General features: G+C 36.0%; 1 protein-coding gene across 3 annotated transcripts in view; it reads right to left on the bottom strand.

Moving 5' to 3' along the window:
- LOC134529519 (transforming growth factor-beta receptor-associated protein 1 homolog) overlaps positions 1 to 27,828 on the bottom strand; it is a 95,642-nt gene that overhangs the window by 16,817 nt on the left and 50,997 nt on the right. For 2 of the 3 annotated variants that reach the window (XM_063363692.1, XM_063363693.1), the window contains exons 10-13: positions 24,394 to 24,595; positions 11,047 to 11,253; positions 9,328 to 9,488; positions 5,984 to 6,146 (exon numbers count right to left, since the gene is read on the bottom strand). In XM_063363692.1, the coding sequence (XP_063219762.1) occupies positions 5,984 to 6,146; positions 9,328 to 9,488; positions 11,047 to 11,253; positions 24,394 to 24,595 (733 nt within the window). The remainder of the gene's footprint in view (positions 1 to 5,983; positions 6,147 to 9,327; positions 9,489 to 11,046; positions 11,254 to 24,393; positions 24,596 to 27,828) is intronic. The other variant, XM_063363694.1, reaches the window with a different exon arrangement.

Raw genomic sequence — 27,828 nt, 5'->3', positions numbered from 1 at the left:
TCGGCAGAAATTAACTTTTATCTACCTTTACAATTCTAGCAGGAAAATGTCATGAACAATTAGATTTGTGACCTTGTAAACAGTGTCATGTAATGGTGGACTGTATCTGCTTTCGTGTGATTCTTCAGAGGTTAAAGATTATTCATTCATTTTGCTTTCAAAAATTGCTTTCTTTACTTTTAAGTATACATTATAATTTCTTATTTTTTAATTTCATAAGGAAGGTTATTTATGATTGTATTATATTTTTTGTGTTTGGAGTTATTTTAGGTATTGAGTTAATCGGGAGATCAAAATGTATTCAAAGTTTATAGTATTTCTTTTATTCTTAATTAACTGCACATATGATTTAAGTAAATGTAGGTGTGGATTTTTAGTATAGTAAAAGGTTTCAATAACTATGACTAAATAAGTTATTATTAAATAAAAATATAAATGAAGTTTAAGTCTTGTTTTATTGACGAAATGTAACATTGCAAAACCCAGCAGGTCTTTTAGTTTTTTAAGGTATACTATGTTGTATGTTATACAGAAGATTTGCTAATTATGTCAATCAAGGTAATGTTAATTAATATTTGCTTTACATTTTTACATACAATGTGTATTTACACTATTTACTATTTTTTTCATATTTGGTTAGGAGAATGTTTATGGATAAATATTTTACATGTCATTTAAATGAAATTTTTTTTTTATGGATTTGTGTTATATTTGTGATGTTATAAAAGCTATGTGTCGTTTCTGCAATGTTGGTGCATGTGCGAGTGAAAGAATAGACGATAGGCAGGTGTGCACGCGACTAGCCGGCGCCCACTTCTGACATTTTTACGGCGCCAAGACATTTTGGGGCCTACTGCATGTATTGTTATGATGGGCAGTTGAACCAGTGAACTCTGGGGACTGACTCACAGGGAGACAGTAATTTCATCCATATTTTGTAACAACCAATGTATTTGTGTATGAAAAGTGTTTTGTCTCTTCCTTTTCTCCCTCTGTGATTGGCGGAGTTGCGCCATCTTCCTCAATTTAATATTTAAATTAATATAGTAATCATTTTAATTGTTTATGCTAAAAAATAACTGAAATAATTTTTTCACATATTTAAAAATTGCGTTCTCTGTTTTGCAAATATTGTTTGATGTTTTTCTGTGATCTAATTATTTTAGGTTTCATTGCCAGTGGCCATTGTACTTTGTTGATGGTGTTTCCAGGATTTTGTATTTTATATGTTACTTTTGAGGAATAATTTGTTAATAATTTGATGCAGAAATAACATAATGGTGATCTGAGTAATTTTGATATTGGATCAATTTTATTTCTTCTTATATAATGGAACGGTTTGATCTACCATGTCTTTTTAGATAAATACGCCAGTCTTAAAAGAAATATGCACTGCATATGCATTGTGTCTTTGAGTTATAAAATGCAATACCTTATACCAAAATATTTGAGAACTATAAAATTTGTTTCCGCAATCATTGTTCAATCTATAAACATATTGATATACTTTAACGTTGAATACAGACAAAAAGCTAAGAAAGTTTACACCTATATAAGTTATTTTTATGCGTATGGGAGAGTACATGTGATATACATAAGTATCGGCATGTGTATGAAGCAACAAGAAAGATAATTGAGAAAGTATATTAAATGGCAGCCATATTATTCACTGTGAAAGTACGGCATTGCTTAGCATGAACACGCGAAGCTACGCTTCGTGCTGGCACAAAAAGCCTGGCGGACACCAGGCGAATACGACCCGGCGAGGAGTGAGTTCTGGTTCTGATATCCCAGCTGTTTCTTCCGCCCCCTCCATCCTACCTGCTGCCAGCCTACAAACAGTTAGCTAAACCCCCGCTTGGAGCTACAGGGGCGACATTCTTACGCGCGTCAACCTCCCGCTGTTCAGGAGCCGAGCGACACAACCTCCCCCTTCGAAGGCCCTCAGGCGACTGAGCGCTCAGCGGCGAGACCCAGAGTCTTATACAGTGCTCTTAGGGTGTTTAGTGATCAGTTTTTATGCTATTTTGAGTGATGTATCAGTTTGAAGTCATTCGGAAGTGGGGACGTTTTTTGGACCACTGGAACAACCTTAAGACTATACGGTACTCCCCACAGCTTAAATAAAGAGAACATTTGTACAGAGACTTTAGAGAAACATTTTAATTTAAGTCATTTATTTGTATGTATGCTGTAAGCATTTAATTTGAATATTACTCATAGTGCACTTTGTCACACATATTTTGCTGGGTAAAGTTTTAATGTGGAAACAAAATAAAGCAATGGTACTCATTTATGAAAGCCCTAAGTAATGTCGCTCCCTGTTACCTTTCAACCGTAACCTGAGTAGTGTTTGCAGAATATTTTTAAAAAATATTTCAGATATTTGATACTTTGAACTTTTTATATGACATTGACATCATCCCGGGTTGCGCCCTTCTGAGCCCGATGTGCCACCACCTCTCCCCTTAAACGCTGCGAGCCCCCTCCTTCCACCACCACCCTCTACGACCGCCCGCCGAAGTGTGTGTGCGTGCATGCGTCGGCCCGCGCCCGCCAATGTGACATCAGTGCTCCGCTCCCGAGAGTTGCTGAGCGAGGACGAACGGTCAGTGAGTCGCGAGCGCTGCGAGAGGAAGGAGCTTCATGCACCTGTCATCGTTTTTCGGAGGTTTTTAGTGTTACAGGGGGAAACGGGCCTCGCCACACACGGGCTACGTCACGGCCCTCAGAACAGAGTAGCCAGGTCCACATGCCCATTGTACATGTGGTGGCGCCCTAAACTTCGACGAACACTTCAGCCCCCTTTGCGGTAGCAATATTCTACTCATAGTAGGGGTTACACATTATAAAATGAAACCCATTTTAACTTAAGAAGTAGTCTACTGTGGTGAAATTCCCCAAAGTTCAGTTTCTTGTGCATTTGGGTTGTTTTCTGCTATAGGTAAATTTGCAGAAATGTCATTTGTTTTCTATCTCCTTCAGTATGAAGAAATCGACAAAGATCTTTAATTCGCTTTCTCTTGCCCATTGCGAATAATTGTACAAATTGCACACACTATGTCACCACTTTCAGCGATTTCAATCTACAAAATATTGACAATGTGGCATCACTGTACTTGCACGCTCTACACAACTAGCAAGCGATGCAATGAACAAGCATTGCACTTCACTCTGTTGGTGCTACTGACAACTATCCGTTAACCTTTTATTATACAAGGAAACATTTGTTTTCAGTTATTCAGCACATCTATTGCTCTGATTTAAATTGTTGTTAGACCTAAGTCAAGAGATGATATTATTCCTTAGTAAGATACAGAATGCAGAATTATCCATATATATATATATACATCAAAATACCTTAAAAAGAAACTATCAAAGTAATCAAAAGTTTAACTATACAGGTCAGTGGCAAAATTACTGACAATAAATATAATAAATAAAATGTACTTTTTATTCATTTTAATTTTAAGTATAGACCCGTTATTACTGGACAAACTTAATTTTTAAAAAGGTCTCAACTCAAACAATTTTATTAAATTAAAAGGTCTAGTGAGAGAGGAAGCTATGCCACAAATCTTGAAAGTGTTAATTTTTGCCATTTCCAGTCTTCTCCTGCCATATGTCAACTATCATATGAACTACTTTCCTTATGAATAATTTACCTAACAATAAGTTAAGAAGTAAAAAGTCAACAAATTATGACTCAACAAAATGCTTCAGAAAACTAAATTTATTTTTATTTCTTGTCAAAGTGGATCCCTCAATTTTGTAAAAATTGTATTGAATTTAATGTTACCACTAAAAATAGTTTGTGCTTTCCTCTTTACGGTGTGTAATTCAATATCTCTATGACTTAAATCATTTTCACTCGGATTTTGATAAATTACCACACTGATTAGCAAAAATTGTGAAACATGGCTTTTAGAAGTTAACTGTCCAAGCAGAAGAGTTTATTTAAAGATATCAATAAAATCAGATGTTATCTTACATAGAAACATTTAAAAAATGCATTGAGAGTTGTATCAAGCCAAAAAATCAGTTCACCGGATGTCAAACTTCCAAGAAAATATAATTTTTGTTATGCTATTCGCCAATACAAGCCATTTAATTCCATGCTTCGGTAGTGTACACCTATTCTAATCTGGTCACCTGTCTCATTAAATACATTGTTTTGGTACTATATTTTATTTAAATTTCAATTATAAAATTAAATAAAATTTATATAAATAATCATGTATCAGTTTCAATAAAATCAATCAATTGAAATTTTCTGGGTTGATTGGCAGCCCGTCACATGCTCTCTTGTTTCTGTTAAATGGCCTGCATGCCAATTTAGAGTTTGACACCTCCGAATGAGGGCAAAGTAATGCCATTAAGAAATGGTTGAATACATAGTCAATCTAAACTATGTATTAAGAAACCATGTTATGGTGTGAACGGTCCCCTGTATCAAGCACACCGTCACAGTGACACGAATGGCAGCACAGTTCCTATAATGCGGGCACCGATGAGCATGGTCAATAATTGCTGCACGCCTAAGCAGTAGGCAGCCAGCAAAACTTCACAGTTGTATCCCTGTGTCCGCAACCTGCCAAAAAAGTCCACAGTGTGGCATTTTTCAAAACCAGCGCTCTGACTGGCCCATCGGCATAGCCGCCGGAGCCAAGTAGTACCCGGCCTCAAGGGCTGCAAAGAGATAGACAGCCAGAATCAACTGCAGTGACGCTGAACCACCAGAAAAGAAAGCACGTTTTACAAGGGTGCGCTAGATGCCCTCCACGCTGTCACCAGCCGGCTGATCGCCCAAACATCACCGCCCGCCCTAAGGCACAAACCAGGGCTAAGTACGTACGCAACGTAAGCACGATGAGAGTAGACAAGCACTTCATCGTAGACTCGTTCGCATGCTGCAAGTGATAGTTGCATGGTGAGGAACCACTACAATGGCGCGGCTTTGCAACAGGCGGGGCAGCTCGGTGGTGACATACATGGACTTGACGAGAAACTTATGCTGAACATAACTCACACACTTTGACAGCAAAATCAGTTACAGCACGATTTCACGATCATAAGGTTTCCAGAGGAAGTTCTCCAAGGTAATTGAGACAGCCATTCCAGGTGTATCAACTCATCTTGGAGAAGGGCAGTGAGAGGACAAGTGAACAGCAGTTTCAACTGGGGCTCCACAGCTGTCTTCAGCGACAGCATCCGGACCGGGAGAACAAGTGGAACAAGCCGTGAGCAACCAGACTGCACCGTTGCTGCACCAACCAGCAGCACCACCACCATGGGACAGTTGCTGGTCAAGAGCGAAAACTAGGGAAAATTGCAAATAGCTATTTCCGCAATCATCGGCAGCTTCTTCTGCTGAGAAAGCTGGGCCTTAAAGCAACTTTTATTATTATGATATGAATATTTTCTATTTAAAACTTTAAAGCAATATTTCCTATTCAAAGAACTTAACTGTTTCAGGACTCTTAGTTTAGGTCGCCATTGTGAACTGAACTCGAACGACAGTCCATATGTCATAAGCGACATGCATTTTTTTATACATATTATAAGTTAAATTCTATTCTTAGGTAAATTAGCATATCAGAGCTTGCATAGGTACTATTTTCTGTGATTCATATTTCTTACTACTGTGTTATCATTACCCTTTTCATTTCAGTGCCTAATGTGAAGTAGGCGCAATACGCTGGCAACTCGCAGATTAGCGGCGACATATAGCACTGTGCATTGGTATAGGATGCACACTAGAGAAAGAATTTTAATTATAACCCAATTTGGGAGTATGGTAATATGTAATAAAATAGTGTGCTTACTTGTACCTTGCACTTACTGTCATTTCTTATAATCCCTACGGTGTAAGGAAAACAGTTGAGAAGCTAGGATGACTATTATTCAGTCATTCTCAACACCATTACACATGAACACCAGTCCCCAACAACCATATTCCCCAGCAGTTAATTGTATAACAAACCTCATGCAGTGCATTCCTCAAGCTGCTGTGCAGAAAAACGTCAACAGCTGCAACTGACCATGGTTCAGGGAGAATTTTCACTACTTCATTTGCATTAAATTCTAGTGGCTTATTATTCATTATGTCCAAAGCTTGAAATATACACCCGTCTTGTTCCACATCCCTAGACAAAAGATATTATGATCAAGTACAACAAATTCTTATACTTAAGCTACAAAAAAATTCAATTACACTATTTGAAAGGTCATTAGATTTCCTGTCAAATAATTTTATTTTCAACTTTCAGAGTCAGTTTAAAACATTAGCCTACATTACAACAAATATTATAAAATTTTGAAAATTTTGAAAAACTTTTTGCATTTACTGGATTTTTAAACAAATACCTACAACATGTCAAATTTCACAAACAGACTTCACATTAGTACATTCAGATATGAAAATATTGTTACAGTAGGGTTAGAAAATAATGATTGAATTTTAGGAAATAATTTTCAAAATGAAAATTTTTATGGAGGGAAGGGAATGAATAACAACTGTCAGGGAATTTTTTGAAAAAATTTGAAGCGTGCGCCTTACCACGTCAGCGCCCGCCGGCTCCTCCCCTCCCCCTTGAGTTCCCCTCCCGCCTTCCTTTCTGACGTATGCGTGACGTAGGCTCCTCCCCTCTCCAGGCCTACTGATTGCTACACTAGTGCCCTCTAGCTTGGGTGTATAGCTCTGGTTTTAGCATCAGCTCGGGCTGTTCTGTTCGGGTTGGCGGTTTCGTCGGTGGTGCTGCGACTTCGGCCATCCTGACGATGGCAAGCTTCATTTTCTGGTCGGTAGCTTACTTTTTGACGTTTGGTAATTTGTGGCCATGCGTACTAAATTTGCTTTAGTTTTGACACTGAGTTTCTGATTGCCCTTTGACGGCGGGCGTGGCCGTTGTACTACTTTATAGCTGCGTTAGTGGTGACTTGCGGATCCCATTGTATAGCTTGCTTACTTTTTCGTGTATGCTAATTAGACTCCTTTTTTTTTTAACTTGGTCGCGCATTTCTCATCCTTAAGGTTCTGTGTTCAGTGATCCTTGTTACGCAGCTCCACGCCCGGACAGACAGCACGTTTCTTTTGTAATTATTACATTTTATATAAACATATTGATGTGTTCAAGCACTGTTACTTACGCCCTATTAGAATCAACGGTTTTACCTATTTGTTTGAGGGCTCATGTACTCACCCACATGGGTATTGTAAACTGCTATTGAATGGGCATGCACGTGTACATAATACCATATCTGAGAATAGTATGTACTGCGGTAATCTTATTTTTACAGTATTTTATATTTTGTTTTAAAATTAATGGTGTCATTGTGCCATAGTGCCCTTAAACACACCTCTTTGGAGAAGGTTAAATGTAACGTAACTAAGCCTCTTGGCACTTACTGGATCATATATGCGTCGTCTTTTTCTTATGTGCTATAAAGGTTCTTATTATAGTGTCCTTTTGTCAGAATATTAATGGATTGTATAATACACTTATTTACGCATATATATATATAATCTTGTTAGCATCTGTACTATCTATATTTTTGAATCTGATTTTATTGGATTCTAATAATTTGAATAAATTCGATACTATATTTTTTCTAATTTTGCCTTTTGCTTTCTTGTTCATGATTAGTTTACCACACATTACATTCTGTGTGCCCCTAACAGAAAGGGTTATTTGTCTTTGCACGCTGTTGGTATAGTGCTGAGGGTGAGGTGGAGTGTGAGGTACCTTGCCTGCCCCCACCACGATACTTCAACCTAGAAAAACTACGTCACGATGCCAGACTAGGATTCTAAGCTGTATCTGCTTTAATGCAAGTATCACTTTGTATGGGTTAACAAGTACTAGCAGTTCTATGCTGCACAGTGCTGCTACATGCAATAAAGCTTATTTTGATGCTTTTTGCTACTAATGCAAAACACAACATATAATAGTTTAAAGTGATTTCTATTTTTCAACAACATAATGGTTAATGCAAAATGAGCTAGGATAGAAAAAAATACAATACTAGCCAACTAGTTTCCCAAGTGTAAAGGGCTTAACATCACAACATGGGTGATTTAGGGAAATCTAAAAATTGCTTTAAACTGTGGACAAAAAATGTATAGTTTAAAATAATTTTCCAATTTTTATCCGACTTGAATCATTATTTCTATTGCAAGTACACAGAAAAAATATATATAATCTTTTGAAAAGCTATTAACAAAAGCAGCATGAAAAATCTTACTATTCTTGGGATGAACTGGGTTAAGAATATTCACAAAATTTGAACATGAAAAACAGTTAAATTATCAACATAGTTTTGATAATCAATTAAATAATAATTACTATGATAGCTAAAGGAGCATAGTGATGATAGATAACATCACAAAAACACAGAGTTCGTCATGGGTGAATCTTCTGAGGAAACTCAAATTCCTAATCACTATTTTACATCACATAAACATGCACACAATCATTTTAGTTAGCTTTATTTTAGTACAATTGGCTTGCAATACCCCAAAGTTGTTATGTCCTGCACTATGTTTGACATGCAGAATATTTTCAAAACAGTTTTACACATTTTATCCAACCCATTCTATGCTTGACAAACAATGATACCTTTGAGTATAAATAGTTTACCTCAAAACTATTATATAGCCTAACAACTGGGAAAAAAAAGATTTTTTTAAATGTCTGTGTTTGGCAAAGTTCATTTAAGAACATATGAATAAAATATTCACACCAATGATTCAGAATGTGAAGAGTGTTACAAATAGTTGACACATTACAATGATTAAAATGTATTTATTACAAAGAACAGTGGTCTTGTACAGTGTAAACAGTTTATGAGTTGGTGAAGTATCACATCACTAGATACTAATCCCACAGGGCAGCTGATAAGCGATATTTACACTGTCTACATTATTTGGCAAGCTGTTTGATGTGGTGGGTTTCTCAGCAGGACTTAACCAACTTCTATAGTTTTTCCAGAATACCTATACAGATATTGTTATATTGACACATTTAATATCCACTTTAATAAAACTAACTTCTGATGTAAACAGCTGTTATTGTTAAGTGAAAGCTTAAAGGTTTCTGCCTCAGTATGATCAAATTGGATAACCTGTTAGCCCTTACACATAAAATTTCAAATACTGAACAATTATTGTTTTAAAAAGTTATCAACATTTTCTCAAGACATTACATGAGAAATCAAAAGTTCACAAAAGTACATTCTTAATTCAGTTGACAAAATTAACAGATAAAAACATTGCAAGCAAAAACAGCTGAGAGACTTAGGGAAAAGAAAGCAGAGGGCTTTACTCACTTCACTGTTGGGTTGAGATACACAGAAAGCAGCATAAAGTACAGCTTGTGTTTGTATTTCACATCTTTCCCTTTCACATTATTAATACAATATTCTTCTGCTGCTTTAAAATCTTTCAGCTGGTACACCAGAATGTCCAGGGCTTTCTCATGTTCTTCCAGCTAAAGTACAAAAATTACAATTTTAAAAATTGTTCATTTTTGTGACCACTGTTTATGAATCAAGCTAACAGAAAAAATATGTTTGGTTGAGCAGTCAGCAAAACTGACCCACATTCAAAATGATCCCAATTTTTATTTTAGCTGGTAGCAATATGTTGCAGGTTTACATTTAAATTTTAATATAATTTCTAAAATATTTCATATTTGTATGCCAGTCTACCTCCAACTATATTAGAAATAAATTCTCAATTAGTATGTAATATGCATGAAGCTTTATAAAATAAATGTGACCATAAAATATGCTGCATTAATAAATACCGTACAGTTCCTAATAATTTTATAATATTATATACTTATAAACAATATGCTTTGAAAAAGCATCATGTTTGTAATTTCACAAAAATAGAAAGCATGACTATATGTAAATAAACGAAATTAATTTAAATATGCTTTTTAAATTGAATTGAAGGCCTGCAAATATTACAAGTGCTGAGCAGAACCGGGAAGAAGCTCACAGGAAGTGCAAAGCAAGCATGGAGACAGTATGTCTCAAATATCAAAGTATAGTGCCTTTAGGTCAGCATCAGCCACTAATCATTTAGCAGGTGAGAAAACTCCGGTGTGAAGAGAGGTCTAAATAGGTGGGTACTGAGAAAACCTAAGAAAATTTGGGAAATGCTCGACGTTAAAGATAATAATTAAGGCTCAGTCTCATAAGCTATGTTTCGTCATTACTATTAATTAATGGTTATTACTAAAAATTTTAACTCAATACCTCCCTTCGATTTGTTTTTCTATCACAAATATTTTTAACAGATGTTCACTTAATGTAATACAATGGGTGTAAGAAGTTGCACAAGTGATAATAATTGCAAAGGCTTATGCAATTTTTATTATTTAATTAAAATTTTAGACCTAGTCCTTAAATAAACGTAATGATGAAAAAATTTTAAAAATCAAAACGGTGTGTAAGACTGAGCCTTTAAGTCCATAGCTTAAGAGTCCCTAACAATTATTAAGTAAAAGAAATTTTGGAGACAATGACAACACAAAAAAAGCATCGTGATTCGAAGCTATCTTGGAGAAAGAACCCTCTTGCCAATAACTGGCAAGTGCAGAGCAAGAAAATACAGATCTCATGCTGTCCTGCGAGAGAGCAGGTGTGGTGTGATCCACGCACTGAGGGTCCCACTGCAATTTAATAGGATAATGAAGGTACACGACTACCAGCTTGGCGCACTGTTGTCTGCCTCAACTGTGTCAGTCTGGGCAGTTTCACTCAATGGGTGCTCAGTCAACTTCAAGAGACAGTTAAGTACAGTACCAAGCACAGACCTAGTGACAAAGCAAGTCACTAAAGATAGATTTATAGAATCTAACTGCACAGTAATTAATGCCTCATGATTTTCTGTTTATTGATAGAAAGTTGAAATAACACAGTACAAACATTTCCACGGTAACATGAACAAATATTTGGTTTGATATGAAATTAAAAAGGTTCATATATAAAAATGGAATCTAAAAATTCAGCAGCATTAAAAAATATCTGAAGAACTACCTTTCCATAAAGAATAGCTGTTTCTTTGTGCAGTTCTGCTTCTTGCATCTTATTTAGTAGCAAATGAGCACGATACAGGTTTGAAGACTGCAACAGACCTTGCAGCTTTTGCCGCACGTCATTCACACTTTCTCCATCTCCCTGTTGTTTCAGTTGAGCCACTTTCTCCAAATACAAGACTGCAAGGTGGGTGTGAAATGTCTCCATCTGCATGAAAATGATTTCATGTTGAAACACAAGGAATTAGGTATCAAAAATAATTTTTTTAGCAACTACTTTTACTTATTTCAGTAACTGCACACAACTTATTATTTTGTTTATTCTATTGCTAGTAAATTATGAACAAAATATGCATTCAGACACTAGCTTATACAATTCTAAAATTTCCACAGATTACTTTTAATTATTCACTACGACCAGTCTTTGAGTAATGTAAATTGACACCAAATATATCTTATATTACTTATACTAACATGAGAACAAGGCAGCTACTGATTATATTTAATACTCATCCATGAAGATGTATTTGATGCTTTAACAAGTCTACCAATTGTAGAAATTTTCTAGGCAAGCCACTCTCTCAACAGGGAGAATACAATAAATCCTAAGAAATAAACAAACTCTGCTCTTCTTGAAACTCTGATTAATATAAATGGTCATGAAGGAAAAAAAATAAAGAAAAAGAAAAATGCTTTATTGTACTTAAAGGATAAACAAGATGATAACCACATGACATGCAAGCAAGGTTTAAAACCAGCAAAGACATGATGCTCGACTTTTGGAGAGGGAAGTGTGATACTCAGGAAATTATTCATCCACCTCCCTCACCCCACTCTCCACTAGTCACTGTTTATGAGTCACAAGTTGTCCACCTTCGCATATAAAGTGTGATAATTGCACCCCTATAAGAATAACAGCAGCACACTGCAGTAGCTGGAAAATCTCACCCACGAAAATTGCACCCTCGCACAGACAGTGGGATAATTTAATAACTTGTTACTGCCGTCTGACCATTCCAACATATGAAAATATAGTCAGATATTATGTTCAGTTAAGAAGCCGGATGTGTCAGTATCATTTTTATTTTTTTATTTTATTTATTTATTGCTTGAACATTTTTGCTACGCTTATTTTTATATGGCTTGTGACTGCAGTTCCAACATACGTAAATCTAGAGTTAGTTATTATTCTCAGTTTAGAATCTAGAGATGTCTATCAGTAAAATGTTTTTATTTTTTGTTTAATATTTTTGTTACACTTGTTTTTACATTCCATTTTTTGAATGAAGGCAAGAGACTTCAAACACTTGGCGAGGTCCTTGGGCATACTTATTGTATCTATACTAATATTATAAAGCTGAAGAGTTTGTTTGTTTGTTTGAACGCGCTAATCTCAGGAACCACTGGTCCGATTTGAAAAATTCTTTCAGTGTTGGATAGTACATTTATCGAGGAAGGCTATAGGCTATATTAAATTATCAATAACATTAGGGATCCTTACTAAAAGTCCAATTTAGAATCAAATGCGTTGGAGGGGGTTAGATACAACATGCAGTACACGTACAAAGTGTGTGTTGACAATGCCGCAGGTGCTATAAGTTTATTTCCTATTGCCTATTAACATTGTTGCCACGCACTAGATGCCTTATCATTCTTAATTTTCCCATACAAGTAAAAAACACCCGTGTGATATTAACAACGAAGCAATCAGTACCCTCATAAGAGTTCAATTAGTATTTAAATACTTTTTATCACTTTAAATCGTAAACCTAAACTATTGTTTTTTTTCCTCTCTCTGTGTTTAATTTGTTTTTTTATTGCCCTTTTTTTCAAGTACAGTAGAGCACCCCTCAACCGTAATTCCCACAAAAGGAACTCCCGATATCCGGAACTAATTTTCAAAAAAAAAATACTACATTACAAAACATCTCCAAAACATTTCCGCACTGGAACGAGGTTTTTTTGCTTGTGCCTGACTGTACATGTCTTGTAGGCACGCGCGCGCGCGCGCGCACGTCTGTCAGAGAGCTAATTATAGCCAGTCTTTCCCGCGCATTGCGTAAATACACCGCTGGTTTTCGCGTCGGACGTGAATTACTATAAAGATGTTTATGCTATAAGTAGTTTTATTGTTTCACTATGTCAAGTAAACGGAAAATTCCGGCCGGCCCGAGAATGTACACCGACTCCCACTACACACGCTGACACACGTGATAGCGAGTAAAATTTACTTCCAATGTGTGATGCTTTCAGTTTGTAGACAATAATTTAGTGTACAAATATGTATTATGTACATATTTATACGTTAATATATGGTTAAACAGTCTACATTTACCTGTATTTCTCTATCTCTGTGTTTTTAAACGAGATGCTTGAAGTGTTATTCTTGTGTATGTGAAATGTAAACTGTGAGTGGCAGTGACTATACACTCTCCAGGAAGTGTGAATCACTAGCACGTCAACACAGAAGTAACACAACACTGCAGCTGTAGTCGTACTACCTCCCCCGAACCCTCTTCATCGTCCTCTTCGCTCACACACGCACCCACCGACAGAGATAAGAAACACATGCCTGCCAGCTTGCATAAATGAAGGTCATTCAACGGGCCCGGAGGCCGGCCCTACCGCAACTCCCCTTACCCGGAATTTTTCCATAACCGGAATAGACCTCCCCCCAATGATTCCGGTTGAGGGGTGCTCTACTGTATATATATTTTACAGACTTGAAACTTCACAGTAATGTTCCTTATGTTATGCAGGATGACATTTTCCGAAAATTAGATCCCATGGGTGGTTAAAACCAGGCAACAGTGGGTACTTTATCTGCATGAGAACAGGATTTTGCATTGTTCATGCCTTCTGCGTCTCCATGGCAACGGGCATCACGCGGCAGTGGCGTACCCACAAGGAGGGGCATGTATAATAATCGGCGCAAGAGTGATCTGCCTGTAGACTGCCGTAGCGAAGTACGGGTACATCAGTTGTACGTTGCGTGCACGAGTCGGGAAACCATCGGTGCTATTCATTTTCTCTCCGGTACATTATACAGCATTGTAATAAATTTTCACTGAATTTTTTTTATTTACCATTACTGTAAATGGGAGATGTGGCTTAATTTTTTTCCATTAGTATAGCCGTGCGAAGCCGGGTCGGGCAGCTAGTATGTATACAAAACTGGCAATCTTCTTGTCCAGTTTTATGTACAGTCGCTTCCTCTTTGAAGTTTCCGAACCAAGAGTAGCCCTATCGTATTTTTAACCTATGTATTTTGCTTTCTGCTTCACTTCAGAAGGGTGTAGAATTTGGGTCAAGACGAACCTTGTACTTATGCTTGTGATTCCAACCTTCGACAGTGTTGTTTTTTCGATGCTTTGTATCTCCACAGTGCCAGATATCAACAGGAATGTTTGGATTTTGCAGCTATTGGTGCACAAAATAGTCAAAGTACTCAGTTAGTGTCTCTTCCTCACACCTTACTGTGGATTTGGAGCCATACATCTTCAACGTACTCGCGGAGTATCATTGCCAGAGCACTACAAATGTGTACGTGAAATCTTAGTTTTTCATCATTCTTGTAGTCCTGCACCAATCGCCGGTATTGAACCTTGCGCCAAAAACACAGTTTGAAATAGAAATTGCACTCTTTTACGGTGCTAGACGGGAAGTTTGAAACAAGCAAAGAAATGCAGGCATCTTGGAAGTCGATAATGATTATTTGCAGATTCCATTCCAGTAAAAATATTTTTTTTTACAAAAAAAAAAGTAAGTTGTACATTTCCCTTTTTTGGTTAAGCAGGTAAGCAAATGCTACTGGAGCAATGTTCGTCTGGCTCTCTGTACTGCTGGAATATGCATGAATTTTGAGAGCTGGGTGATTTGAAAGTCCCGTCCATGTAACTGCTTGTGACTATAAAATTTATGTGCCTCTATTCGACTCCTTCATATATTAAAAGGAAACATTTTCTGTCATCATCAGACAAAACAATGTTCTCCATAGATTACGGTTCGCGTTGATCTTGTGTTTGCCGTCTCACAGAGTTTAAGCTACGTTTGAAGCTGCACTTATGTCACGAGGACGAATCCTTGATTAAACAGAGGAACCATTTCTTCTTGGTAGAGCTCAGAGATGGGCTTTTTCCTTCTCTTGCTTCTTCTTAGCTGCCGCTCGCTGAATTTAGACTTCTGTTTTGGTGACATCTGATTTTCATTTGTGATTGGTTGCACAAATAATTTTGTGCCCTTTTGTCATTAACTGTCATCCACAATTCTCTCTCTTCTCTTGAATACAAAGCCAAGTCATTTTCATATTTGTATTCTTCATAATTCTATACTTATATCCTTTCACCATAGCAGACTGCTTGCCTTTCTCTGTCTCAGTTATAGTCAATTGATCCATCACAAAATATACATTGATCCAACTTACCGGCACCCTTGGAAATGAGGGTAACCAAAGTATACGGTTGAAAGTCATGTGGAGTGAGTCACAAAGGAAGGTGAGGGGAGAAAAAACATCACAGAGATAGGAACAACAAACATCACGGGGCACAATTTTTCCACCCATTCTGTTGAGGACACAACTTCCCACTTTTTCTACCAGGACAAAATTTTCATGCATCCTGCTGATTGTGGTAGCACATTGCACCTACATTACATTTGTTCTGGGAGGTACGAGGGTTATTTTTTTTTCAACCTCCGATCGGCTGTAATAAAAAAACGGGAATGAATTGGGAAATTATTTTAATGTCAAAAGAAACGTACATCTTTACTCTATTTTTCCACATAATCACCGTGCAGATTGAGGCATTTGTCGTACCGATGCACCAGCTTTCCAATACCCTCTGCATAAAATGATGCCTCCTGCCTATTCAGCCACGTTTTAACAGTGCCCTGCAGTGTGATTACAGTTTCATTTCTCCATGGCATGCCCATTAATAGATACCCTAATCGCTCGTACACGAATCGACACGTCTCGTAGTGTTTACCCCCTTCCACCAACCATGTGGAGCGACCAACTCACACCTCAGTTGTGTTTGATCACCCTCCTTACAGTCCGGATTTGGCACCGAGTGACTATCACCTTTTCCCCACGTTGAAAAAGTGGCTTGGAGGACGACGCTTCAACACCAATGATGAACTGCAGAGCACTGTTAAAACGTGGCTGAATAGGCAGGAGGCATCATTTTATGCAGAGGGTATTGGAAAGCTGGTGGATCGGTACGACAAATGCCTCAATCTGCACGGTGATTATGTGGAAAAATAGGGTAAAGATGTACGTTTCTTTTGACATTAAAATAATTTCCCAATTCATTCCCGTTTTTTTATTACAGCTGATCGGAGGTTGAAAAGAAAACCCTCGTAGCTTTGGATTTTATGGTGAATTGTACAGCAACAACACCGACTGACATATTATTCATAAATTTATGGCAACAGACAGCAGCTCGCAAAAGTTGTGAAAAAAGTGTTTAGAAAATAATAAACTATTTTGAATAAAGATACTGTAGTTTTAAAATAGAAACACAATATAACATACTTCAAAATACAGTTAATTAAGCCATGGTAATAGTGTTTCTCCAAAAAGAAAAAAATCACTAGTGATAAATGGAGTGTCAAGGCTTTTAAAAGTACTGGATGAGTAATTAAAAGTTAATGTTATAGTAAAACTCGTTTAAGACGTTCCCGCATAATAAATTTTTCCGTTTATAATGTTTAAATAATTATTCCCTTGATCACTTCCAAATATCCTTATGTTAATTTTTCCCATTCAAAACGTTAGCGTTTATAAATGCTTACCGCATATAATGTTCATTATTTCAGGAATAAAATAATGTGATAAAGTTTATCTCTACACTCTTAAACATTGTTTATGGTTAAACTTTAAGACAATGGTTAGACTTTTAGACAATTGTTTCAAAACAATAACAAACGACCTTCAAAACATTTGCCGCACGCAGCATGCTGTTACGATATATTTTTTGACCAATCATCTGCTTGCATTCGTATCCTTTGTTAGGCTGTTCCATCTGTACACCATTTCCCTCATTGGAGGCCTAACATCTGTCGAATAAACAACAAAAATAACCATTAGCCATTCGTTGACCTGAATGCATGACACGTGATGTAACCTGTACAGCAATATGAGGAGCTAATTCAGTTTCATTGTTTGTTGAGCACTGTGGTACAAATTTTATATGGTGGACGTAATGATGAACATTTTAGTTTACTCGGATTGCTATGATTTCTGTTTTTAGCCAGACTTATACAATATTTACCTATAAATTGTGCACAATTTTTCGTAAAACGTGTGTTGAAAAATCATGGTACGAGGCTTATTCAAAACTTGACAACACCACATGGCAATGCTGCATAATACCTTTGAACATATATACTGTATAGAAGTCGCCAGCCCAGGTTAAAATTTCTAATACGGTTTTGAGGTAGTTGGTTAATTCACCGCCGCAATCGCCACCATCTCTAGGGCATCGACTTGTGGTGGTCCCTAGCGGACAAGTGTCGAACTCTTCAAACACCCCTTCCCCCTCCCGTTGAACGACCTTGAGCTGCAGTGAATGATAGATGGGGGGTGCGGGGAATGACAGCGGGCGACAGAGCTGCGCTCTAACGTGTAAATAACAACTAAGACCATACAGGGCGTTACGGCAGCGCACTGCAGCGGTGAAGTTCCCAAGCTGCTCATCATACGCTTCTGAAAAAGTAGAGTAAATCCTATCCACTCGCGACTTCTATACAGTATATATATTCAAAGATAATACACAGGTTCCTTCAAGCTCCAAGGTTGGTTGACCTGCTACTGCTTAAAGGAATGACAAACATCTTCCATGTTGATTGTGCGTTGTGATTTTGTTTTTCTGTAAGAAGACATTGCAATGATTGCTGAAGGTTTGCGGTAGTGATTATCTACGCCTGCTGAAAAAAAAAACCTAAAATGATTTTAAAAAGCTCAGGATATAAAAACTAATGAAAACTCATGCCTTTGGTAAAAAAACGTCGCAGAAAATCGTATACGCGATTGGAAGGGAAAAAATTGTTTCTGAGTGATGGTGTTATTGCAATAAAAAGTTTATTTAAAAGGTGAGAATTTGTAGCATGTGCTTTCTCAGTAATTTTTAATATATGTATTTTGTTTATAAACTTTCTAACATGGCATTGATTTCAGTCATCCGTGACCAACATGTTTATGGCGCTTCACTGCTGTAAACAAAACAGCTGTGATCGGTAGCCATTACATTCGTGGTGGTTTTTTTTTCCAGTCCATCATGGTAAAATTCAGAGTTAATCCAAAAATAAAATATTTAATACCCGGTACATTTAGATACATGTATTTACGAAAAAGAGTTGTACTGAAAATATTTATAAATTTTGTAATACCCTTGAAGCTAAATTAAGAATAATGCAAAAACCTAACTGCAGAGGTTAACACCAGTACCAAGAATGCTAACTGTGCTGTTAGCTCTATCCGCTGGATCTATTTACCGCCCGGTGCATCATTGTACAGATAAATTGGAACAACAGCCTATGCAATTCTACGCATCTAAGTCAAATTCTGTTGCGGTTTTTATTTTTTACATCAAAATGTGCAATGACGCCGATAGACCTAAGGACCTTCCTACAGGTGTCTACCATTAAAAAATAAAATTCAGGAAGAAACCACCATACAGGTAGCATCAGTCTCTCTGTGAACCTCCAATGTGTGGGTTTCAAGGTATCTGTTACAAACATTAATTTTTCCCACCCATTTTCACCACTGGTAATGATAGAGCTAATACATAAGGGCCTTCCTACAGATGTCTACTACCAATAAAAAATATAATTAGAGAGGCAAACACTGTATAGGTTGCACCAGGGCCTCTGAGGGTCTCCAATGTGTGGTTTTCATAGTAACTTAAAAGGTCATTCAAAATTTTGAATAATTATTTAATTCCATAATAAACATTTAAAAGTAATGTGAAGCTTTTAACCAACAACAAATATTTATGGTAATGGAATCCCCACAAATGGCTGAATTTTAAAAGAGAAAGCTGAACAAACCGTGCATAACCTAAATAGCAAAGAACCTCTTTAAGTTGAACCTCGATAAGTCGAAAACCTCCCAAACTCAAAAAAATGTTGTGTTCCCTTCCATTCAAGCCCCAAAACCTCCGTTGCTCGAAATCTCAACCCTCTATTAGTCGAAATTAATCAGTGAGTCCCTCCAAGCCATTTTGGTACAGATTTTCCCTCCATAACTGGAAAAATTAAATTGGACATCTGTATCTCGAACATAGCAATGTTTTATTTTACAACCTTAACAATTCGATTATTTGAAACTTATTACCTCTATAGTTCGAAGAAAAATAAGTTACAGACTTTAAGAATTTGTCGACAATTTAAGTACACCATTGTTTCTTAGAAATCAATTTAGGAGTATACAATAAATAGGATTACCACAAATTTATGACTCACGTGTTTGCTTGCTTGTTGTCAGGTGTTTAATTTTATTATTTTTGATTTCATTTGAACTTTAGCGAAGCAAGTCATTTGTTGTCGACTGTTACGACTGCTACACATAAATTTGTACAACAGTTTACAAATAAAATTGTTAAAACATGAGTGCTGTGAAACGTAAACTGAAAACTTTGAGTCTCGCTGAAAAATTGGAAGTCCTCAAAGCTGTGAAGAGCTGTCAAAAGAAGAAAGATGCTGCTGAACAATTTGGCCTGCCAATGAGTACTCTGTCAACAATAATAAAAAAAATGAATCAGACATCATGACAAAAATACAAAACGGTCAAAGTTTGTCCTGCAAAAGACGACGAATTGTAGAATTTCCAGGCATGGAGGAGTACTTACTTAAATGGTTTGAGCAGTGTTGGAGCCGAAATATCAGTGTTAGTGGACCACTGTTACAAGAAAAAGCGGAAACATACTCTAAATCATTGGGACTCGCTAATTACAGGGCCAGTAATGGATGGCTAGAAAAGTTCAAAAGAAGACATGAACTTGTTTTTAAAAAAGTTTGTGGGGAAAGTGCAAGTGTCAACATTGAAACCTGTAACAAATGGAAAAGTGAATTGCAAGATTTGTTACATGGTTACGAACCTGACAATATCTTTAATGCTGATGAAACGGGGCTGTTTTTTAAATGTCTTACTGATAAGACTCTAACTTTTAAAAATGATAAATGCCATGGTGGTAAGCATAGCAAGGAACGTTTGACTATTCTGCTAGCAGCAAACATGTCAGGCACAGAAAAACTCTCACCATTGGTCATCTGCAAATCTAAAAAACCTCGTTTTTCAAGATGAAAATCACTACCTTTGCAATATGAAGCAAATACAAAAGCATAGATGACTTCTGCAATTTTCAAAAACTGGCTCATAAATATTGATAAGAAAATGGCCAAAAAAAAAGGAAAATCTTGTTATTCCTTGATAATTGTACAGCACATAATGATATTCCACAAATTAAAGCTGTTAAAATCCAATATCTGCCTGCCAATACCACATCAAAATTACAGCCTATGGATCAAGGTATCATTAAAAGCTTCAAGTCATTATATCGGAAGAAGTTGTCAGGAACATGTTGGATAATATGGAAGAAAAAAAGAATTCTACTATAGATGTATTGCAAGAATGAGAATGGTTGATAAATCTTGGCGAAATGTAACTGCGACTACTATAAAAAAAACTTATGTAAACTGTGGTTTTTCATCGTCGTCAACAGAAGAAGCTGAAACCGAAGATTTTTCTATTTCACCTCCTGCAGAATGGAATATAGTGGTGTCTGAATCAGGAATATCCTTTGAGGACTTTGTTAAGTGCGATGATGGAGTTACGACTGCTGGGACATTATCTGATGACGAAATTATCAATTCAGTAGCTCAGAAAACCGATACTAATGATTTAGATGACATAGAAGATTCGAACAATACAACATGCGGTCCATGGGTTTCCATCAGAGAGGCAAGAACCACATTGAATACTTTACGGAATTTTATAGAGCAAACCAGCAACTCTGAAGAACAAGAATTTTCTGCTCTTTATACCTTAGACAATGCTATAGATAGAGAACAACCAAATTATCTAAAGCAAAAAAAAATTACTGACTTTTTTAATGCCATATTTTTTTTATTTTAAGGATGTTTTGAAATAATGTTGATTTATAATAAATAAAAATATGATTGTCACCTCTGCAACTTGAATTTTTATTTATTTTACCACTCTAACTCAAAATGTATAAGAATGAATCTCAACCTCTTTATGTCGAATCAAAATCCGCTTAAGTCGAAATCCTCCAGAAGTCGAAAACTCTATAACTCGAATTTTTTGGCATCTCCCTTCGAGTTCGACTTACAGAGGTTCTACTGTATGTCATTTCATTATTTTTTTATGTAGCAACTGATATGCACTGTTTCCCTTTTAAGAAGTTTTCCCTGTTAATAAGTTTTATCATCCAGTCCCTTGAAAACTGTACATACTTACATAAAATTCAAGTAAAATTACAAATGCTTTTCTTTGATATGACAAACCTTTGAAAGTTTAAGTTAAAGTAAATGAAGACAATAACTTATACAAAAACTATTCTAGTGCTAGTCGCCTTACCAAGTAAATTTAACAGAGAACTATAATGCATCAAATAAAATGCAAACGAAACCAAAATATGCATAATAACAAAAGTAAACATTACATAAATACTTAAAAGTAACTATTTATTTTATTTTTCATTTTTAATTAAATTAAAAATATATGTATCAAGGTGTCCCAGTGGTAAAATATTGGACATGCAAGGGAGGATACGTCCCTCCCCCTTCCCCGTCTGCACCACCCACCACCCTGCCTGTAACTGTATTTTTGTAAAGCAATCTTGTACAGACTAAAATAATCTAATGGATAAAATTAACTAAAATAAAAAATAATAAACATCTCATTGTCTATAAGAAGAAAGCCTGAATAAAATTTTAAAAACATATTTATAAACTAGTAATAAGTGTTTTTTAATGTAATTTGTTACAAGTTTAACGTGATGAAAAAGAAATTGTTATAAGAACTCCAATTACTTGTAATTAGCTATTTAACATGACTGCTGGTGGTAATAGTGTGTGGAGTTCACCTATTTCTAGCTCTTCCCTTCTGAAGGTGGCATCTGTTAAAGGAAGATGAAAGTAATGAAGGGGGAAAAGGGAGAGGAGGATAAATAGAGAGGAGAGTGAGAAAATGATAGAAAGAAAAAGATGGAAAGAGAGAAAGAAAGGGAAATAGAAAAAGAGAGATAAAAAGGAAGAAAAACCAGAGAGAAAGAGTGAGAGAAAGAGAAAGAGAGAAAAAGAGTGAGATGTATAAAATAATTGACAAAAAAGACAAAATCCTTTTTGCTAACCTGTTTGTTTTGAGAAAATCAATCCTCATTTCTATTATATCAACATTTTAAGATTTATTTGTTGATTTGTTTTATCTTAACAGTAAACATATTATATATATTATAAATAAAGTGCTTGTGTTTTTCAACCACCACCAAATATACAAGAATCAAAAATAAATACTGAAATACCTTTTAATATATAATTTATAAACATAGTTAAGAAAGTCCTCAGTAAGTCATAGTACTAAAACACATACAGATACAATGGTAATCTCATAAACCTTTTAATTTTGGAGAAAATGTTAAAAATGGTTGGTTAGTTTAGCTTAGCTACTGATTTTATATTGGTAATTCCTCACTAATATTTAAAAAAAATATTTCACGATTTTTAATGTAGCTTGCCTAACCTAACAAACCATTCTAACAATATAACAAATTTGTAATATGTAACCTAACCTCACGATTCGTTAAAATAGTAATAACTGATAAACTACTTGAAATGTCACAATGCCCTCTTAGAGAATAATTGTAAAACATGTAAGGAAGTTAGAACAACTAGATGAAATTTTTAATTAATAATTTTTAGAAAAGTGGCTCTCCATTAGAATTACCTAAACCAACGGTTCCCAATTTTTTTCGGCCATGGAACCCTATGATCGACTTTTCTTTCGGCGGAACCCCAGCTCTTTCAAAGAAAGTTAACAATAATTGTTTGACAATAATTGTGTCTGCTTTATATGGCATTCGTTCTGACTCACAAAACCCCTGTAAACCTGCCACGGAACCCCAGGATTCCACGGAACACCTTTTGGAAACCGCTGACCTAAACCATGCTCTCAAATAACCCTTGCCCCAAACTTTTAAAAACAACCTTGGAACAATATTCAATTTTCTATTAATTTTTTATTTTGAAATTTGTATAATTATGCCATATTGAAAATTGCCTTAAAAGTTTTCTGTAAAAATAATAGCATTATCAGTACTTTTGTTGACGTCTACCAGTTTTTTTTTTTCAGCCCTGCATTCTGCCACAAGAATACTATTTAAAATTTCAATACTTTCATTAAAATTCTTACTTTAAATTGTAAATACATGTCTCTATAGATATCGAAAGTAAATATTTAATTTATGGAGCACTGTGAATGATAACATGATTAGAGCGATGCAACAAAAAAATGGTCATGAACATAAAATTAATAGGTACCAACCACAACTGTTTTGTTTACTGAAGTGAAGTGCCATTAACATTTTGACCACAAATTACCAAAATCAATGATACATTACAAACAAAATAAATCTGAAACTGCTGAAGAAGCACTTGCAACAAATTCTCTCCTTCAAAGTAAAATAAACATTTTTGCATTACCACCATCACTCAAAATCAAATCCTATTTTTATCCTTCCAGTCACGTATATGACTTCCTGAAGCATGATTCCCATTTCCTCATCAATTTTAATCCTTTTAGGGTTTTTCAACCACCTTAGATAATCGCAACTGCATACCTTCAGTAATAATTGCAGCAATGTCTTTTTCACAAAAACAAACATTTTCAAACCACATGCAATATGTCCATCATCCATTAAGCAATAGCAGGTTGACCAACCTTGGGGATTGACGGAACTTGTGCTGTGCAGCATTAACATTCAGCATTGTCAAGTTTTGAATAAGACATGCACCGTGCTTTTTCAAGATGCATTTTACGAAAAATTGTGCTGGGATTATTCGGGTAAATACGGTAATATGCATACACAATTTTGAAAATGTTACAAACAAACTCACATTTTTTATAGTGAACAGCCATTGAAGAAACCTTAATGATGCAGAAACAAGCTTATCTCAAAATTTTCTCCTGACCCATCAAATAATGACTTTTCCAGGTTTTCCCTGACTTGTTTTAAATTCCCTGACATTTTCCAGTTTTCCCTGTCTGTGGCTATCCTGCTATTGTATATCTTAAAAAATGCTAACTTAGTTAACTTGTAATTTTACATACCTGGATTTTCAATTCAAACACTAAATACTCCAAGTACTTAAGTTCAGCTCTTGGAAAACGATGAAGGAAATTGACAACCATTTCAGGCTTCAAATCTTCCAACTTCTGTTCTGAGCGATGAACAAATATATTTACACCTTTTTCTTCATCTTGACCAAGAACAAAGTCAGCGTACCTCCACAGCAAATCATGATCCACCAAGCTGAAACAAATCAGTTCTTTAAAAACTCAATAAATATATTTCTTGAATTTTTTTTATTTATGGGAGGAAAAGTACAAGTGAAACTAAATAAATTTTCTCATTAATTTATTGTATTCTTTATCACTGCAATTGCAGCACAGCTTCATCTATTCTGCCATCAGTTGACTTCTTTTTGCATGTTAATGCATCTTGTGACAAATATTACATGTGTCATCTACCTGCAGACATGTTTTTTGAGATTGCATAAGCACCTCAATGAAGGAACTTCTCAAAGATTGAGTGTATCACCCATTGTTTGTAACTAGTTAGTCATTCACAATAAATACTATTTCCTTTTTTGCACTCCTGGTGAAGCACAATTATAAAAAATGTGCTTCTTACAGATGCCAACTACAAAGTTGTAGCAATGCACAATCACTCAGTCAATGCATTATTATTTGTTGTATAGTGATATAATTTGAATTTCGGTGCTTTCAGATAAACCCATTATTTTGGTAGGATGTATAGGTTAGACAATATGTGATAAATACTTGTAGCATTGCAGAACCCTGCCCTCCGAATTAAATAATTTTTCTTTTAAAATATTTTCATGAATGTAAATATTTCTTAAAAAGTCTTTCTAATGATATTTTACCGTTTGTTATATATTTTAGGGTTGATATTTTTCACTTGCTGTGTTTTAAGAAGGTATTTTGTATTTTATTAGACATTTTTAATCACTACTATTTTTTATGTAATTATTCACAAATGAGCCGTTGTACTAGATTTTTACCTGTTTAGGCCTACTTTTTCAGGTTTTTTCTCAATAAGTTTAATTTATTAAAGTAATTCGTATTATAATTATTGTTCTTAAATTTTATTAACGTGTTGTAATATAATTATAAATCACGGGACTGTGTCTGGGCTTGTGTGATGGTTATAAAGAGAGGCATGAGAGGCCTGGAAGTGTAAGTGAGAAAGAAACAGTGCTTCCCCGCCAACCGAGATAAAGACGGTAATTTCCCCCCTGCATGGGAACCGAGTGATAACTGCTGTCTCACGGTGTGGGAGAGAGAACGAGAATGGAAGTCCCCGATTTCGAGGTGAAATTGAAAAGAGACAGATCAGGGGAAGCCCAGAGTTCTGTGTGTAAAAGATCTTTTCATGTAGTGTAACTTGTTCTGTGATTGGCTTGTATCTGTAAGAGTGAATGAAGCCTGCGTGTGATTGGTCGGTGAGGTCATGTGACGTCTACTCCCTGCGTGGAGGAGACGAGTTCATGAGATCACCAGTCGTCTGTCGAACGCTGGACGAGTAGGTCGCGTTCGATGGCTTCTCGCTAAATTATAATGTAATTTACGAAGAGATAATTTCACGTTGGTGGTCGGAGCCAGGCCTATTATTAAATCAACCTAATTTTTTGTATATTTCGTTTTCGGGTAAAATTAGAAATTACGGCCACCTTCGTAGGCGTTTTGGCTCGGGGCGAGATTCGTTTTCGCTGGGTGCGGCCCTGTTAGAGGTCGCACCATCTTCGTGTACTTGCAGTAAAACATTACTGAAGGACTTAATCGACGTTATTATTTTATTATTAAATCTCATCAAGCGAACTGAGGGCAGTTTTCGACGGGCAGATATATGTGTGAAACGAGTGAATGAAACATTGGGTTCAATTTGTTTATGAATTCTAGTTGAAAAAATAAAACCACGAAAATAGACGCTTTAAATCTTTTTATTTTTGTAAGTAACGAACCGTTACAAATGGCGCCCGGCCGCGCGGCTTGAATTTGGACACGACCCTGAGATTAAGACGAACATTTCGGCAGCAGAGAAGAAAGTATAAACATTCGTGAAACAGTTGGTGACTACGATAACCTCAAAGGACAACAAATTTTACGACTAACATTGAACAGTTTGGAAGAAAACGGCGAAGTGTATCCAGAACTTTCGGCGCAGCTGAGCGGTGAATACAGTTTTTCTTCGCGGCGAAAGTCTACGAGCTGTTTCAGCGAGTGAAGTGTTTCAGAGAAACGACGGAAAACGGTACTTCGAGGGACAGAGCGACCCAAGGCACCGTGGGACTTCAGGCCTGTCGCATCGCGGGACTTCGAGATCGTCACTTCGCGGGACATCGCGGGATGAATCGCCGAAAATAGCAAGTCGAAAAATGGAACTAAATTAATTATTAGCATTGTTTTTCCTCTGTTTTGATCATTTAAATAATATTTGTGGTACAATTTTTGTACTTTGGATATTTCATTATGACGATTAGTAGCCCAATTAAGGTTATGGGGGGGTCAGACCAAATTCTGCAACTACTATTATCAATACAACAGAAAACCGAACAAAACAGTCAGGAAATAAAACAGGAAATGAAACAGGGGCAGCAGGAAATGGCAAATAAAATTGAACAGGTACAACAGGGACAGCAGGAATTAAGACAAGGAATGTCACAGATGAAGGATGAAATTATTAAACATATCCAGCAGGAGTTAGGAAATATAGAGGGTAAACTTGATGTACAAACTGAGGTAAACGAGGAAATTCACACTTGTAAACAAAGGGTTGAAAGCTGTGAATCACAAGTGGAAAGGGAACCAACTAATGTAGAAAATTGTGAAAGGGAAATAATAGTGTCAGAAGAAAATGTTGAAGGTATTGGGCATAATGTACATGAACATGTAAACATTGGGAATAAATATGAAAAATTCCTAGATGAGGTAAAGAGGGAATGTTTAGATAATGTGGTTGAAAAAATTAGCAAATGTATAGGTAAGACACCTGGGATCAGGATTTTATGTAAACAAATGAGAAAAGTAGAAATTGAAATGAAAATGTTCTCACATAAACTTGAAAATGAGTTTACTGAGGAAGTGATCAATGAAGTGAGTTTTGCAAATTGCGGAGAAATCTTAAAGGGGAGATTTTGTCAAAATGTAAGCAGTAATGTACGAAGATGTCAGTTGTGTGTACCGAATAGGTTAAAAACTAAAACTTTCGCACTGATCCATGTGGAACTTGGATTGAAAAGAGCTGTGAAACAGGTTCAAGGGTTTTTTTGTGTGGAAGCATGTGTACAGAACTATTGCCGAGATAGTAAACAGTTTTTTGCTCTGTTCAAAGGCAGAAGAAATGAGTAGTAAAGGTACAGGAGTGATGCAAAATCTGGAAACAGTGTGTGTTGACTTGTTTGGCCCACTGCCTAGATGGAGGGGTGGAGTCAAAACTAGTTGTGTCGTGTTTGATGTTTTTTA

Source organism: Bacillus rossius, chromosome 2 (assembly GCF_032445375.1).
Source record: "Bacillus rossius redtenbacheri isolate Brsri chromosome 2, Brsri_v3, whole genome shotgun sequence".
Classification (NCBI taxonomy): domain Eukaryota; kingdom Metazoa; phylum Arthropoda; class Insecta; order Phasmatodea; family Bacillidae; genus Bacillus; species Bacillus rossius.
The sequence above is the reverse complement of the archived record's forward strand: the minus strand, read 5'-3'. Positions and strand labels throughout refer to the sequence as shown.